The sequence below is a fragment of the Schistocerca serialis genome, chromosome 11 (assembly GCF_023864345.2).
Source record: "Schistocerca serialis cubense isolate TAMUIC-IGC-003099 chromosome 11, iqSchSeri2.2, whole genome shotgun sequence".
Taxonomy (NCBI): Eukaryota; Metazoa; Arthropoda; class Insecta; order Orthoptera; family Acrididae; genus Schistocerca; species Schistocerca serialis.
The window spans coordinates 128,403,829-128,416,659 of record NC_064648.1 but is presented as its reverse complement, the minus strand read 5'-3'; the positions used below and the strand labels follow the sequence as shown (position 1 = coordinate 128,416,659).

At 47.4% G+C, this 12,831-nt stretch overlaps 1 protein-coding gene across 3 annotated transcripts in view; it reads left to right on the top strand.

The window, feature by feature from the left end:
* LOC126427249 (insulin-like growth factor 2 mRNA-binding protein 1) overlaps positions 1 to 12,831 on the top strand; it is an 862,042-nt gene that overhangs the window by 781,472 nt on the left and 67,739 nt on the right. For all 3 annotated transcript variants that reach the window (XM_050089491.1, XM_050089492.1, XM_050089493.1), the window contains one exon: positions 2,110 to 2,280. In XM_050089491.1, the coding sequence (XP_049945448.1) occupies positions 2,110 to 2,280 (171 nt within the window). The remainder of the gene's footprint in view (positions 1 to 2,109; positions 2,281 to 12,831) is intronic.

Here is a 12,831-nt window from a genome sequence, read left to right as displayed (position 1 = left end):
TAGGTATTCTTACAATCTTGTGCCATTAAGTATGCGCCATCTTGGTCAGTGAGCAGGGTTAACTCAGATGAACTCTAAAATTAACAACCACAGTATTAGTTGTAAACATATCAGGCAATGGAAACTCCAGGATAGAGTAATAGCAGATGCATTAAGTGATATATGTGGGCACTGGTAAACTGCGTTGCAAATAGGATTGGTACTAACTGATGTAATGCTTGATGCTGAAGTTTTACTGCACCAATAGCAAGATGTAGTAGTTGGTAAACTTTTCTCTTTCCATGATTTGTGGGGGTGTTAGTCAGAAATTGTTTCAGAAAGGTTTGAAATTTATATGTAAATGTTCGTTTGATGCCACTCAGTATCCTTATTGTCAGTTATTGGATGAATGTATTATGGGTAAGTAGTGTGTGTGCGCGCGCGCGCGCTTAATTAGTAAATTGACAGTACTTTACGAAATTTCATCAGCTATTATATGATGTATTGAAAAATTTTTATTTGTTCTTGATAACTGTTTGAGAGAAAGCTTGAAACTGGGAATTTGCATCATTTTAGCCATTTTGTAATATAGATTGTTGTTCACCAAATAGAGGGGCATTGAATGACAGACTGGCACATCTGTAAGTTGACTTTTGCGTATTATTAAGTTATCAAACTCCTTTATCAGTGTAGGAAAAACAGACAGTGAGAGGGGGGAGGGATGGAGTATCCATTAATCAACAAAACAATTGTTATGAAAATGATTTCTCCATCCCACAAGAACTTGCGGAGTTACCTCTTTGTCGTATCTGACTACTAACATAGCTTGTACCAAGAAATATTATGTAGATGGAATGTTTTTAATGTCTACTGTTTCTGTTCTAAGAAAAATAATACTATAATTGTTGAAAGAATATTGATCGAGAAAGACACTCTAATTCTGGTTCTGGCTACACAAGGATTCCTGTTAGTGTGGAAGATATTATTTTGTATCAAAAATGGTGCAAACACCAACTGCATTCCTGTTGAGAGGATGCAGAAAATTTTTAAACCTCATGGCTGTAGACGAATCATGAGGAATTGATGAATAGTTAACGGACAGAATTTACAACAGCATAATTGGAGATAAATGAAATTTGTGGTTGTATTCACAAGTAAAAACCTTTATACGCAGGATTGCGGAAAACTGTGCATACAAAATTCTTTTAATAAAATTGGGAACAAAATTCTGAACAGTTTGTGTTAGGATGTTGAAACTGCGCTGCTGGCTGTGGGGCATGATGGAAATGAGTATTTTTTGGTTTAATGCTGAAGCCCACTTTCACCTGGACAGGTTTGTCAGTAAGCAAAATTGGTGCATTAGGGGGACTGAGAATCTGTATTTCGTGATTATGAAGTCTCTTCACCCTAAACGGGTGACTGTGGTGTGCAATGTCCAGTCGCGGAATAATCGGTGTGATATAGTCCTTGATAACACGGACACTACCAAACGGCACATGAAGGTTTTGGAAGATGATTATCCAAATTGACCCTAATTTCTACAAGATGCGGTTCATGACAGACAGAGCTCAAACCCATCAAAGCAGGAGAGTGTGTGATTTCCTGGAGGAGAACTTTGGAAACTGCATTCTGACTCTGGGGTACCCAGAGGCCACTGGCAAGGGCCTCGATTGGCAACCATATTCTCCGGCTATGTAAACAAGACTCCTTTTTGTGGGGCTACGTTAAAGACAAGGTGTACAGCAATAACCATTGGCAAGTTGAAAACAGCCACTCTTGAGGTCGTAGAGTGCACCAATATTGAGACACTTCAGCAGGTCATGCAGAATGTCACTATTCGTCTGTGCCACATCATTGCCAATGGTGACTGGCGTATCGAGTGTGTCGTAACATAAGTATGAATATCTGTAGTGACATCTAAATGTTTGTAACCAATTTACATGTTTTTCATATAGTTAGTCACCCTGTGTGAGGCTCCATTAGTATCAGTTGAGTTCAGTGGAAGTGAGAAAGGCAGTATTTGTTTAATAAAAGCTGTATAAAGGGAGCTACAGCCATTTTGCAGCACACATCAAATTTCTCATAGGACCTTTCGGGATATTGCTAATTGGTCACTTGCGTGTGTTGCAGTGTTGGTAAGGTAGTGGTGAGCAACCTGCCCGGCCACCTGTGCCTCGAGGACGTGGAGCCTCTGCTCGTGCCTTTTGGAAACGTCCAGCAGCTGGAGAAGGTGGGCACTTCGAGGGATGGTACGACATTCTCCGTGCACGTCACCTACGACACCCACGAGCAAGCCCAGGGGTGAGGATGAGTACCACTTGCAACATTTCTTTGCAAAATATGTGTATATTTCTACTTTTTTGTTGTTCGCAGGTCCACAATTTACCGATTTCTGTTCGGTGATTCCTTTGGAAGGGAGTCTTTTCCCAAGTGTTATCACATTATCGTACAATGCGGGCTTTCGCAAGGTGGTTGTTGTTTTTGTTTTGCATTAGGATGTAGCATGTTTTTCTGCTGGAGACATTCAATAAAGGGGACGGAGGCCACAGTGTACCTCTTTCTGACAAGTTAGAGGTGATGCTGTGTAATGCGACTTCAAATGTCACAACCCCCCCTGACCCGTGGTTTCCTTCTCAGTCATGAAGAACTGCATGTTCGTGATGCATGTGGTGTGCTGATTATGGCTCACTACATTTTAGCTGACTGCATTTTATATAATAAGAGGGTTCAGTGTGGTTAAAAAACATATCTGGCCTCAATTTTGGGTGATAATGAGCTGAATGTGACGTGTTTCACAATTTTGTGTTTTGTCTTCTGTACCGTTCAGAGGAATTGGGTGTGTTCATGTAAAAAGGAATACAAGGGGCATATGTAGTCTTATGTTGTTTCAAACTATCCTCATTTCTTGTGCTGCAGCTCAATTCGCTTCACAGTTTCAGTGTACGGGTGCTGATCATCACATGTTGAGTGCCCTCCAGATGCAGCAACAGCAGCTGGAGATATGATCAGGGGCCATAAAGACTTTGGTAACAGCTTTGACTTTATACCAGCAAGCTGATCTGTTTAAAAGTCAATTCACAAAGTCATCAGACTACTTAGGACCAAAATGCACTGACGTTTGCTACCAAGCTTGTTGTAGTGGTGAAGATTTGGTGCTCTTTGCTTGACTTACCACTGACTTTTCTAATTTTGATCCTTCATTGCTGTTAAATTGTTCTGGTGCTTTTGAATTTCCATGTGTTTTCTGCACTCACAGTAATTATAGAAACACAGTAAAAAACGTAGTATTGGGGAAACGAATTTTCCCTCCCTGTGTATAATCTGTTACTGCCGATTTGTTTTTCCCTGGTACCTGCTCTTGTGTAGAGTAAGTAGGATGTTACTGCTTCTTTTTATAGTTCTTATGTGCGAGATTTGACCTTTTTCATTTTCCATAGTAAACTTTGGAATAAATGTCACTCGTAAAATTTAGAATTTGACACAATTTTTCTCCATGAGGTGGTATAGCAAAAGTACCATCACCATAGCAAACCAGTGTGGAAGTTTTTTCTTTGTTGTCAAAAGGAATGTCTCTTCACATATTGACGTGTTTGTGTTAGGTCGCTTTCTTGTCTATAAGCTCTTTTTACCATGTCTCTATTGTAATCTCATCAAAATGCTTGAAACTGACTGAAAAATTTCACATGTAGAAGACCGTGTGACCTAGAGTTAGAACTGCGCCTGGTCATGAGAAGCTGTCATTGAGAAAGATCTCAAACAGTTCATATCATGTGCGATGCAGAAAAATTTTTAGTGACTTAGGTGAACTATGTGTGCGTCAAATGTGTCGCATGAACTCCATATTTTTATTTTAAATTTTGCAGGTATTGTCATACCTATGAAAAATTCATAAGCACAAAATGCAGGACTATCTATGTGGCTAGGAGAAATTACTGTATACTTTTTAGTTAACTTTGAAAGTATTTTGTATGAAGCAGTCTTTATTTCAATAATTATTTCCATAAAAAAATTCGTTGAGGGAAGAAGCAACATGTGACCTCCCTGATAAGAGCCTTGCATAAGTGTACTATGTACAGGCATGACTATCTGAAGAGGAGACATGCACAGCATGCTCAGTGTCAAAAAATCCAGTAGGACACACATGGAAACAATGAAGTGATACTGCACTCTTGCCAGAACGACTAAAAACTGCCTTTATGTAAGTTTTTTCAATGCAGATTAAGGAATCCAATAACTTTGTATGTAGGTTTAATAAAAATGAAGCATTGTTTTTCCCGTAAGGCGCAGGAGGCTTATTCTTGAATTCTTAATTATTTGAACAGCATGTTGTGCCAATGGAAACAGCAAAAGTACTGTCTGTGGGATAAATAAATCACATACCTCTCCATAGGGCGCATCCCTCTTCTCTGTTACCTCCTGGAGTCTGCTTTCAGCACTTGTTCTGGTGGCTCAATTTCACACTACCTGCAACTTTCACAGTTGGTGTGAACCCTTCACAAACTTGGCTTCGTGCAGTGACCCGTGTTCTCCTTGGCCTCCATTCACATCCTAAAGACATCACTCTAGCCTCGCTCTATCGCCTTCAATTTCACGACCTTCGTATGGAACTTTGCGATAGTACCTTTTTGTACACTGACGGCTTTCAAATTGTCTGTGGTGTCGGGTGTGCCTTCGTCATTTGTGCCGATGTTTTTAGATATCTGCTTCTGGCACATTGCTCAGTATTTACAGCCGAGCTCTTCGCCCTGTATCAGGCCACGGAGTGCATCCGGGGCACAGGCTTTTCAGGCGTGTCCTCTGCTCCGACACTCTCAGCATCCTTCAAAGTCCCTGTGCGCTGTCCACCGCATATCCCTTAGTGCAATGGGTCCAGGAAAACTGTCACTTCCTCACTCTTTATGGAGCCACTGTGATGTTTATGTGGGTTCCTGGTGAGGTCGGTCTGCCAGGAAACGAGGCTGCTGCCGAGGCTGCAGTCCTTGTACCTCAGCCCACTAAATCATATATTCCCTCCGATGATCTCTGTTCTGCCGTCTGTCGGCAGGTGGTGTCACTTTGGTATCGCCATTGGTCCTCCTTTCGTGGGAATAAGCTCCAGATTATTAAACCTCTCATAGCAACTTGGGCGACCTCTTCTACGCCCTCGTACTGGGAGGAGGTAATTTTAATTAGGTTGCTTATTGGGAACTGCCTTTTTAACCATCATCATTTAAGTGGCACTCCCGCTCCCAAGTTTTAACTGCCTGCCATTTCCAGACAGAGTGCCCATTTCTTAATAATTTACGTTCCTGCTTGGGTTTGCTGTCTGAGTTATTGGCAGTTTTAACATACAACCCATGGGATGTAGGCCGCATTTTACTTTTTATCTACCGTAGCAATATGGCGAATGTCACTTAATTTTTAGTTCTCAACCTCTGTTTCTGTATGTAGTCTTTCAGCCGTTTCTCGAAATCCCTGTTTTTAGCTGTCTTATCTTAAATCACTTGGGATTGATGTATCGTCATTTTTTAACTCCTTGCTGTCCTCATGTTCTATAGTTTTGACTTGGGCACTTGTGACCCCAGTTGTTTTTGTCCCCTAAAACCAAACAAAACAAAACAAAACAAAACATCCCTCTCCACCATCTTTGCTCTCTTTCTCCACTGTAACGTCTCTCCAGGGTTCAGTGGACAGAAATTGCTAGAAATCGGAACCCCTCAGTCATACGACAGCCTCTTGATGACTTTAGAGATCATACAGTAGCGTAGCAAACTATCCAAACTATTGGTGAGAACACACTTGTTGTATGTGAGTGATATGTGTAAGTCCCAGCTGTGTGACCCGAGTGCACTCTTACCACATAAAACATGTCGGCAATAGACATCTGTTCGATAGCAGTTGCTCTGTGATGTAGAGATGGGCAAAACTGTTCTTTTCAGAGATTGGATCAAGACTGTTCACTCCCTGAAATGAAATAGCTCTTTTTCATGACTCACCACTCATTCACAATAGAAAATAAATGGAAGGCACATTGCCCTTTAAACTTGGTTTATTCCAGTACTATACCTGTATTTTGATCTTATTTGATCCTATTTTGAAGTAACACAGATAATGAGTAAGAATTTTGTATTGTTTATTGAAATTTCCACGATATTACAAAGTTTTTGATTATTGATTTATTTTGCACTATCGTGGCTTTTTGGGTGATTGGAAAATGTTGTAACTTGAGATTTACATTAACAATATATTTGGCTATAATGTATTCATTAACCTCGTACAAATACATCGCAAGCCATATATTTTTAAAGTGAACGTTTCCTTCCGAAGATGCCTAAAATCGCAAAATCCGTACCAGAATAGGAAAAAAAATATAAATTTGACTGTAAGACTAAAGTGCTGCATATAGCCTTACGCAGAATAAAACAAGGAAAATATTGGCGTATCTCATTTTGCGATACATTTATCGGTTCGCTCGTAATTAAAACGTAAACTTGAGTGTCCATAATAAAAATCCTATAGTAAGAGGAGTCATCAAGAACCTAATCTGATCAGTTTAAACAAATAAAAATAAAATAAAAACAATATTGTAATATACACAGCGGTATTACTACGAAGAACAATATTCAGTAGAGACGAACTCAGATGCAGAGGCGCTGAGTCAAGCAGGTCGAGCCGCGAGCTGTATTACTGCGTGAGCTAAGACCGCAGAGACCAGAGTGACACCTGAGTTGCTTTGCTCAACACTCTGGCTATAGTCGAGAACCCGAGGGGTGAGCGTTGAGCAGGCGAGTTCCGAGGGTGGGGGGAGCGGTGAACGGCCACCAGTCACCCGCTCCGAGACAAATCGTCCGTTCTCTTGCGAGCAGGTTGTTGCAAGTAGTTCTTATGTTCTCCGCTAGGAGGCTCTCTGTACTGTTGCTCGCATCAACTGCCCAGAGGGCACGACGTGCGACTGAAACGATCACCGACGGAGTGCGATGCTAAGTTAAGCTGCGCCAGACACTGCACGCGGCAGAGGAAGCACAGAGATGGCACGGCATATGTGAAACACAAAATCCAATGGGGCACTGCTCAATGCAGACAGCCAAGGTAGAAGCAGGGCAGAGGCCGGCGCTGGCTGTGTTGTGTGGCGTGCAGTGTGCTCTGACCAGCAGAGGCCCCGCTGATATGCTCTCTCTCTCTCTCTCTCTCTCTCTCTCTCTCTCTCTCTCTCTCTCTCTCTCTCTCTCTCTCTCCCACCCCCTGCGGGTCCGGGGTAAGAATAGGCCTGAGGTATTCCTGCCTTTTGTAAGAGGCGACTAAAAGGAGTTTCAACCGTTTCGGCCTTTCATGTGATGGTCCCCCTTGGGGTTTGACCTCAATTTTTTGAAATTCTACAGAAGTACGAGCCTTTTGAGGAAGGACGCCTTAGGTGGTGTCTCACAGGTCCTCAGTGCACTAAGACCTTGGCACTCAGCATTGTAACGGCGTTGTAACCACTTCCACTATTCCTCAAATTGGACCTAAACGCCTGATGGGTTGCACAAGTTACGCCCATAGTGCGTCCCTATCTGCACCTACGATCATGATGGACTTTCCATGCCACCCGAAATCCAGCATGGTAGCCAGCCCGTTGTGGTGGGGTCGTCATGTACCCTCTAGGTTGTAGCCCCCTGACAATACAGGGATCGTACTGCCGATACCTGAGCTGCACCCTCCCCACGTTGGCCAAGGAGTAGGTCTCCCGGCAACGGTCATCCTGCCAGGTGGCCCTTGCTGAGGCTGGGTGGTGCCCGTGGGGAGAGCCCCTGGTCGGAGTGGGTGATATCGGGGCAGACGTTTCGCAGATGAAACGTCAACATGTATCGGGTCGCTCTGCGGCCGAGTCCTTTAAAAAGAAAGGTACTGTCTCTGGTTCTGGTTCTCCTGCCCTTTCCCCCTTGGCCATTCCCTGGGAGGAAGGACAGGCCCACCAGCTAGGGGCGAAGTACTTCCCCCGTTATTTAGTCTGTTCTCGGACCGATGGGGTGACGTTCGCCACCTCCAAGCCCATGTTATTTGTCCAGCACATCGAGGACATCTTCGGGGAAATCAAGGCTCTCAGTAAAATGCGTTTGGGGGCCGTTCTTATAAAGACCACCTCCGCCACTCAGTCGGCAGCGCTCCAGGCGTGCGACCGACTAGGGGACATCCCAGTGTCCATTGTCCCACATCTGGCACTGAATAGGACGCAGGGGGTTATTTTTCATCGGGACCTCCTGCTGCAATCTGATGAGGAGCTCAGGGCCAACCTGGAGCGCCGAGGCGTGCATTTCGTCCGGCGATTCCAGCGCGGCCCCAAAGGTCATCGCATCGACGCCGGGGCCTTTATCCTTGCCTTTGAGGGGGACGTTCTCCCGGAGAAGGTAAAGGTGATGTGCTACCGGTGCGACGTGCGACCTTACGTCCCGCCTCCTATGTGCTGTTTTCGGTGTTTGCGCTTTGGGCACATGTCGTCACGGTGTGAGGCTGAGCCCCTTTGTGGCGATTGTGGACGTCCTCTTCGTGAGGAACATACATGCACCCCACCACCTCGGTGCGTCAATTATCCTGTCATCCACTCACCTAGATCTTTGGACTGCCCCGCGTTTCAGATAGAGAAGAAGATACAAGAAATCAATCCTCCATCCCGTGACGTTGACAACTTTGTTTGCCTCAGTCGTGTCCACTCCTTCCACAGTATACTCCCCCCTATCCTGTCCCTCCTCCACCTCCTCACCCCATCCGGGGTCTATGCCTCCGCCTCCCTCCCTTCCAAATCCTCCTCCCTCGCGGTCCCTGCCCCCTCTGCCCCAGGGGGCACCCTTTCTCCTCCTCCCCCTCCGCCGCCTGCGAAGCGATCCTCTTCTCAGGTGTCCATCGGGGAAACGTTCCGGGCCCCGGCTTCCGAGGTCCGGCGTTCCAAAATGAACCCCGCACGTGAGGACCTTCTTTGGGTCCAGCCCACCATCCCCGTGCCTCATCGGACTTCCCAGAAGGCCTCCAAGAAGAAGTCTTTATCCCCCTCTCCACCCCGGCGCGTTTCGTCTGACGCTCCATCTGTGAGTCGCTGCTCCCGGCCATCCTCAGTTTCGCCGGGACGCTCTGCTGCCAGGCGCTCAGCTGGCCTCTCGTCGGCGAATGGTGCTGCCCCTCCTACACAACCAGGGAAAGCGGCCGCAGCTGGCGACGACTTGATGGAACAGGATCCGCCTCCCGCCGGTTGTAGCGTTGTTCCCTCGAAACCTGGCCCTCCGCGGCCGTCAAGGTGACCAGCTCTTCACCCGTTTCGTTCCCCCTTTTTTCTGACTAGCGATGGCTTTGTTACATTGGAACATCAGAGGTATTCAATCTAATCGGGAGGAATTACAACTGCTCCTCCGCCTGCACTGTCCGCTCGTCCTTGGTCTCCAGGAAACCAAGTTGCGCCCAACTGACCGTATTGCTTTTACCCACTATACCTCAGAGCGATCTGATCTCACCCCTGTGGACGGTATTCCAGCTCATGGTGGGGTCATGTTGCTCGTTCGGGACGATGTCTATTACCATCCCATCCCATTGACCACCCCACTCCAAGCAATAGCTATCCGCATTACTCTTTCTGCTTTTACTTTTTCAGTTTGTACCGTCTACACTCCACCGTCATCTGCTGTTAGTCGGGCTGACATGATGCACCTGATCGATCAGCTTCCCCCGCCGTTCTTATTGTTTGGCGACTTCAATGCCCATCATCCCCTTTGGGGCTCTCCTGCATCCTGTCAAAGAGGCTCACTCTTGGCGGATGTCTTCAACCATCTCAATCTTGTCTGCCTCAATACCGGCGCCCCGACTTTCCTCTTGGACTCTACTCATACCTACTCCCACTTGGACCTCTCGATCTGTACTACCACTCTTGCCCGTCGGTTCGAGTGGTATGTCCTTTCAGACACCTATTCGAGTGACCGCTTCCCCTATGTCGTTCGTCTCCTGCACCACACCCCATCCCCATGTCCTTCGAACTGGAACATACCGAAAGCTCCTCCCTGGTGACGTTTCCGGACCACGATTTTCTCGGTTGTGACAGTCAGGTCGAATACCTCACGGCTGTTATCATCAATGCTGCCGAACGTTCCATTCCTCTTACTACCTCTTCTTCACGTCGCGTTTCCGTCCCCTGGTGGAATGAGGCTTGTAGAGACGCTATCCGTGCTCGACGACGTGATTTACGCACCTTTCGCCGCCATCCTAAGTTGGCGAATTGTATTGGATACAAACGACTCCGAGTGCAATGCCGTAGAGTCATCAAAGACAGCAAAAAAGCTTGTTGGGCCTCTTTCACCAGCTCCTTTAACAGTTTTACTCCCTCTTCTGTCGGCTGGGGTGGCCTGCGCCGGCTGTCGGGCATTAAGGCCCACTCCTCGGTACCTGGCCTGACTTTAGGTAATGAGGTCCTTGTTGATCCTGTGGATGTCTCCAATGCCTTCGGCCACTTTTTCGCGGAGGTTTCAAGCTCTGCCTATTACCACCCTGCCTTCCTTCCCAGGAAAGAGGCAGACGAGGTTCGGCGACCTTCCTTCCACTCGCAGAATCTGGAAAATTATAATGCCCCCTTTACTATGCGGGAACTCGAACGTGCACTTGCACTGTCCCGGTCCTCTGCTCCGGGGCCAGATGCCATTCACCTTCAGATGCTGGCCCACCTTTCTCCAGCAGGCAAAAGCTTCCTTCTTTGTACCTACAATCGCGTCTGGACCGAAGGTCACGTCCCCATGCGTTGGCGTGACGCCGTCGTTGTTCCTATACCCAAATCCGGGAAGGATAGACGCCTTCCTTCTAGTTACCGCCCCATTTCTCTTACAAGCTGTGTCTGTAAGGTGATGGAGCGCACGGTTAACGCTCGGTTAGTTTGGATTCTTGAATCTCGACGGCTACTTACCAATGTTCAATGCGGCTTTCGTCGCCGCCGCTCCGCTGTTGACCACCTTGTGACCTTGTCGACATTCATCATGAACAACTTTTTGCGAAATTGCCAAACGGTCACCGTGTTCTTCGATTTGGAGGAGGCTTATGATACCTGTTGTAGAGGAGGTATCCTCCGCACTATGCACAGGTGGGGTCTACGCGGTCGCCTGCCCCTTTTTATTGATTCCTTTTTAACAGATCGCAAGTTTAGGGTACGTGTGGGTTCCGTATTGTCCGACGTCTTCCTCCAGGAGAACGGAGTGCCTCAGGGCTCCGTCTTGAGCGTAGCCCTTTTTGCCATAGCGATCCATCCAATCATGGATTGCATTCCACCTAATGTCTCAGGCTCTCTTTTTGTCGATGACTTCGCGATCTACTGCAGTGCCCAGAGAACATGCCTCCTGGAGCGCTGCCTTCAGCGTTGTCTAGACAGACTCTACTCACGGAGCGTGGCAAATGGCTTCCGGTCCTCTGAAGAGAAGACGGTTTGCATCAACTTTTGGCGAAATAAAGCGTTCCTTCCGCCATCCTTATATCTTGGTCCCGTTGTTCTCCCATTCGTGGAAACAACTAAGTTTCTAGGACTCACACTGGACAGGAAACTTTGTTGGTCTCTGCACGTCTCTTATTTCGCTGCCCGTTGTACATGTTCCCTTAATGTCCTCAGAGTTCTTAGTGGTTCATCTTGGGGAGCGGATCGCACTGTCCTGCTTCGCTTGTATCGGTTCATAGTCCGATGAAAGCTGGATTATGGGAGCCTCGTCTACTCGGCCATCCCTCTTACGCCGTTTCAACTCCATCCACCATTGGGGGTTACGTCTTGCGACCAGAGCATTCTACACCAGTCCCGTCGAGAGTCTTTATGCTGAAGCTGCCGAATTACCATCGACCTACCGGCGCGACGTACTGCTTTGTCGGTATGCCTGCCGGCTGTTGTCAATGCCCGACCGCCCCTCTTATCAGTCCTTCTTCGCCGATTCTCTCGACCGTCAGTATGGGTTGTATGTGTCTGCCCTGCTGCCCCCTGGAGTCCGCATTCGTCGCCTGCTTCGACAATTGGATTTTGCCCTCCCTACCACCTTCAGAGAGGGTGAGAGCTCGACACCACCGTGGCTCCAGGCTCCGGTTCATATCTATCTCGACCTCAGCTCGCTCCCGAAGGAGGGTACTCCGGCTGCAGTGTATTGCTCACAGTTTGTCGAACTTCGTGCGCGACTTGCCAGTCGCACCTTTATTTACACCGATGGCTCCAAAACTGACGATGGTGTAGGGTGTGCCTTTGTCGTCGGGGCCGGCACCTTTAAATACCGGCCCCTCGACCAGTGTTCCAGCTTTACAGCCGAGCTTTTTGCTCTCCATCAGGCCGTTCAGTATCCGCGCCGCCACTGCCATTCATCGTATGTACTCTGCTCTGATTCGCTCAGTGCTCTTCAGAGCCTTGGAGCTCCATATCCGGTCCATCCCTTGGTGCAACGGATCCAGCAGTCCCTCCATTCTTCTGCTGCTAATGGCTCTCCTGTCAGCTTTCTGTGGGTTCCCGGCCATGCAGGAGTGTCTGGGAATGAGGCTGCTGATGCTGCAGCCAAGGCTCCAGTCCTCCTGCCTCGGCCAGCCTCCCATTGTGTCCCGTCATCTGACATTAGTGGGGTTGTTTGTAAGAGGCTTGTGTCTTTGTGGTAGGATACTTGGTCATCACTTCAAGGAAACAAGCTCCGGGCAGTGAAACCGTTCCCAACTGCTTGGACAACCTTCTCCCGACCATCTCGGCGAGAAGAGGTCCTTCTAACCAGGTTGCGGATTGGACATTGCCGGTTTAGCCACCGCTACCTGCTCTCCGGTGACCGAGCCCCGCAGTGCCCTTGTGGTCCTGCATTAGCAGTGCGCTGTGTTTTATTGTCGTGTCCCCGTTTTAGTCAATCTCGTGTTGTCCTGTCT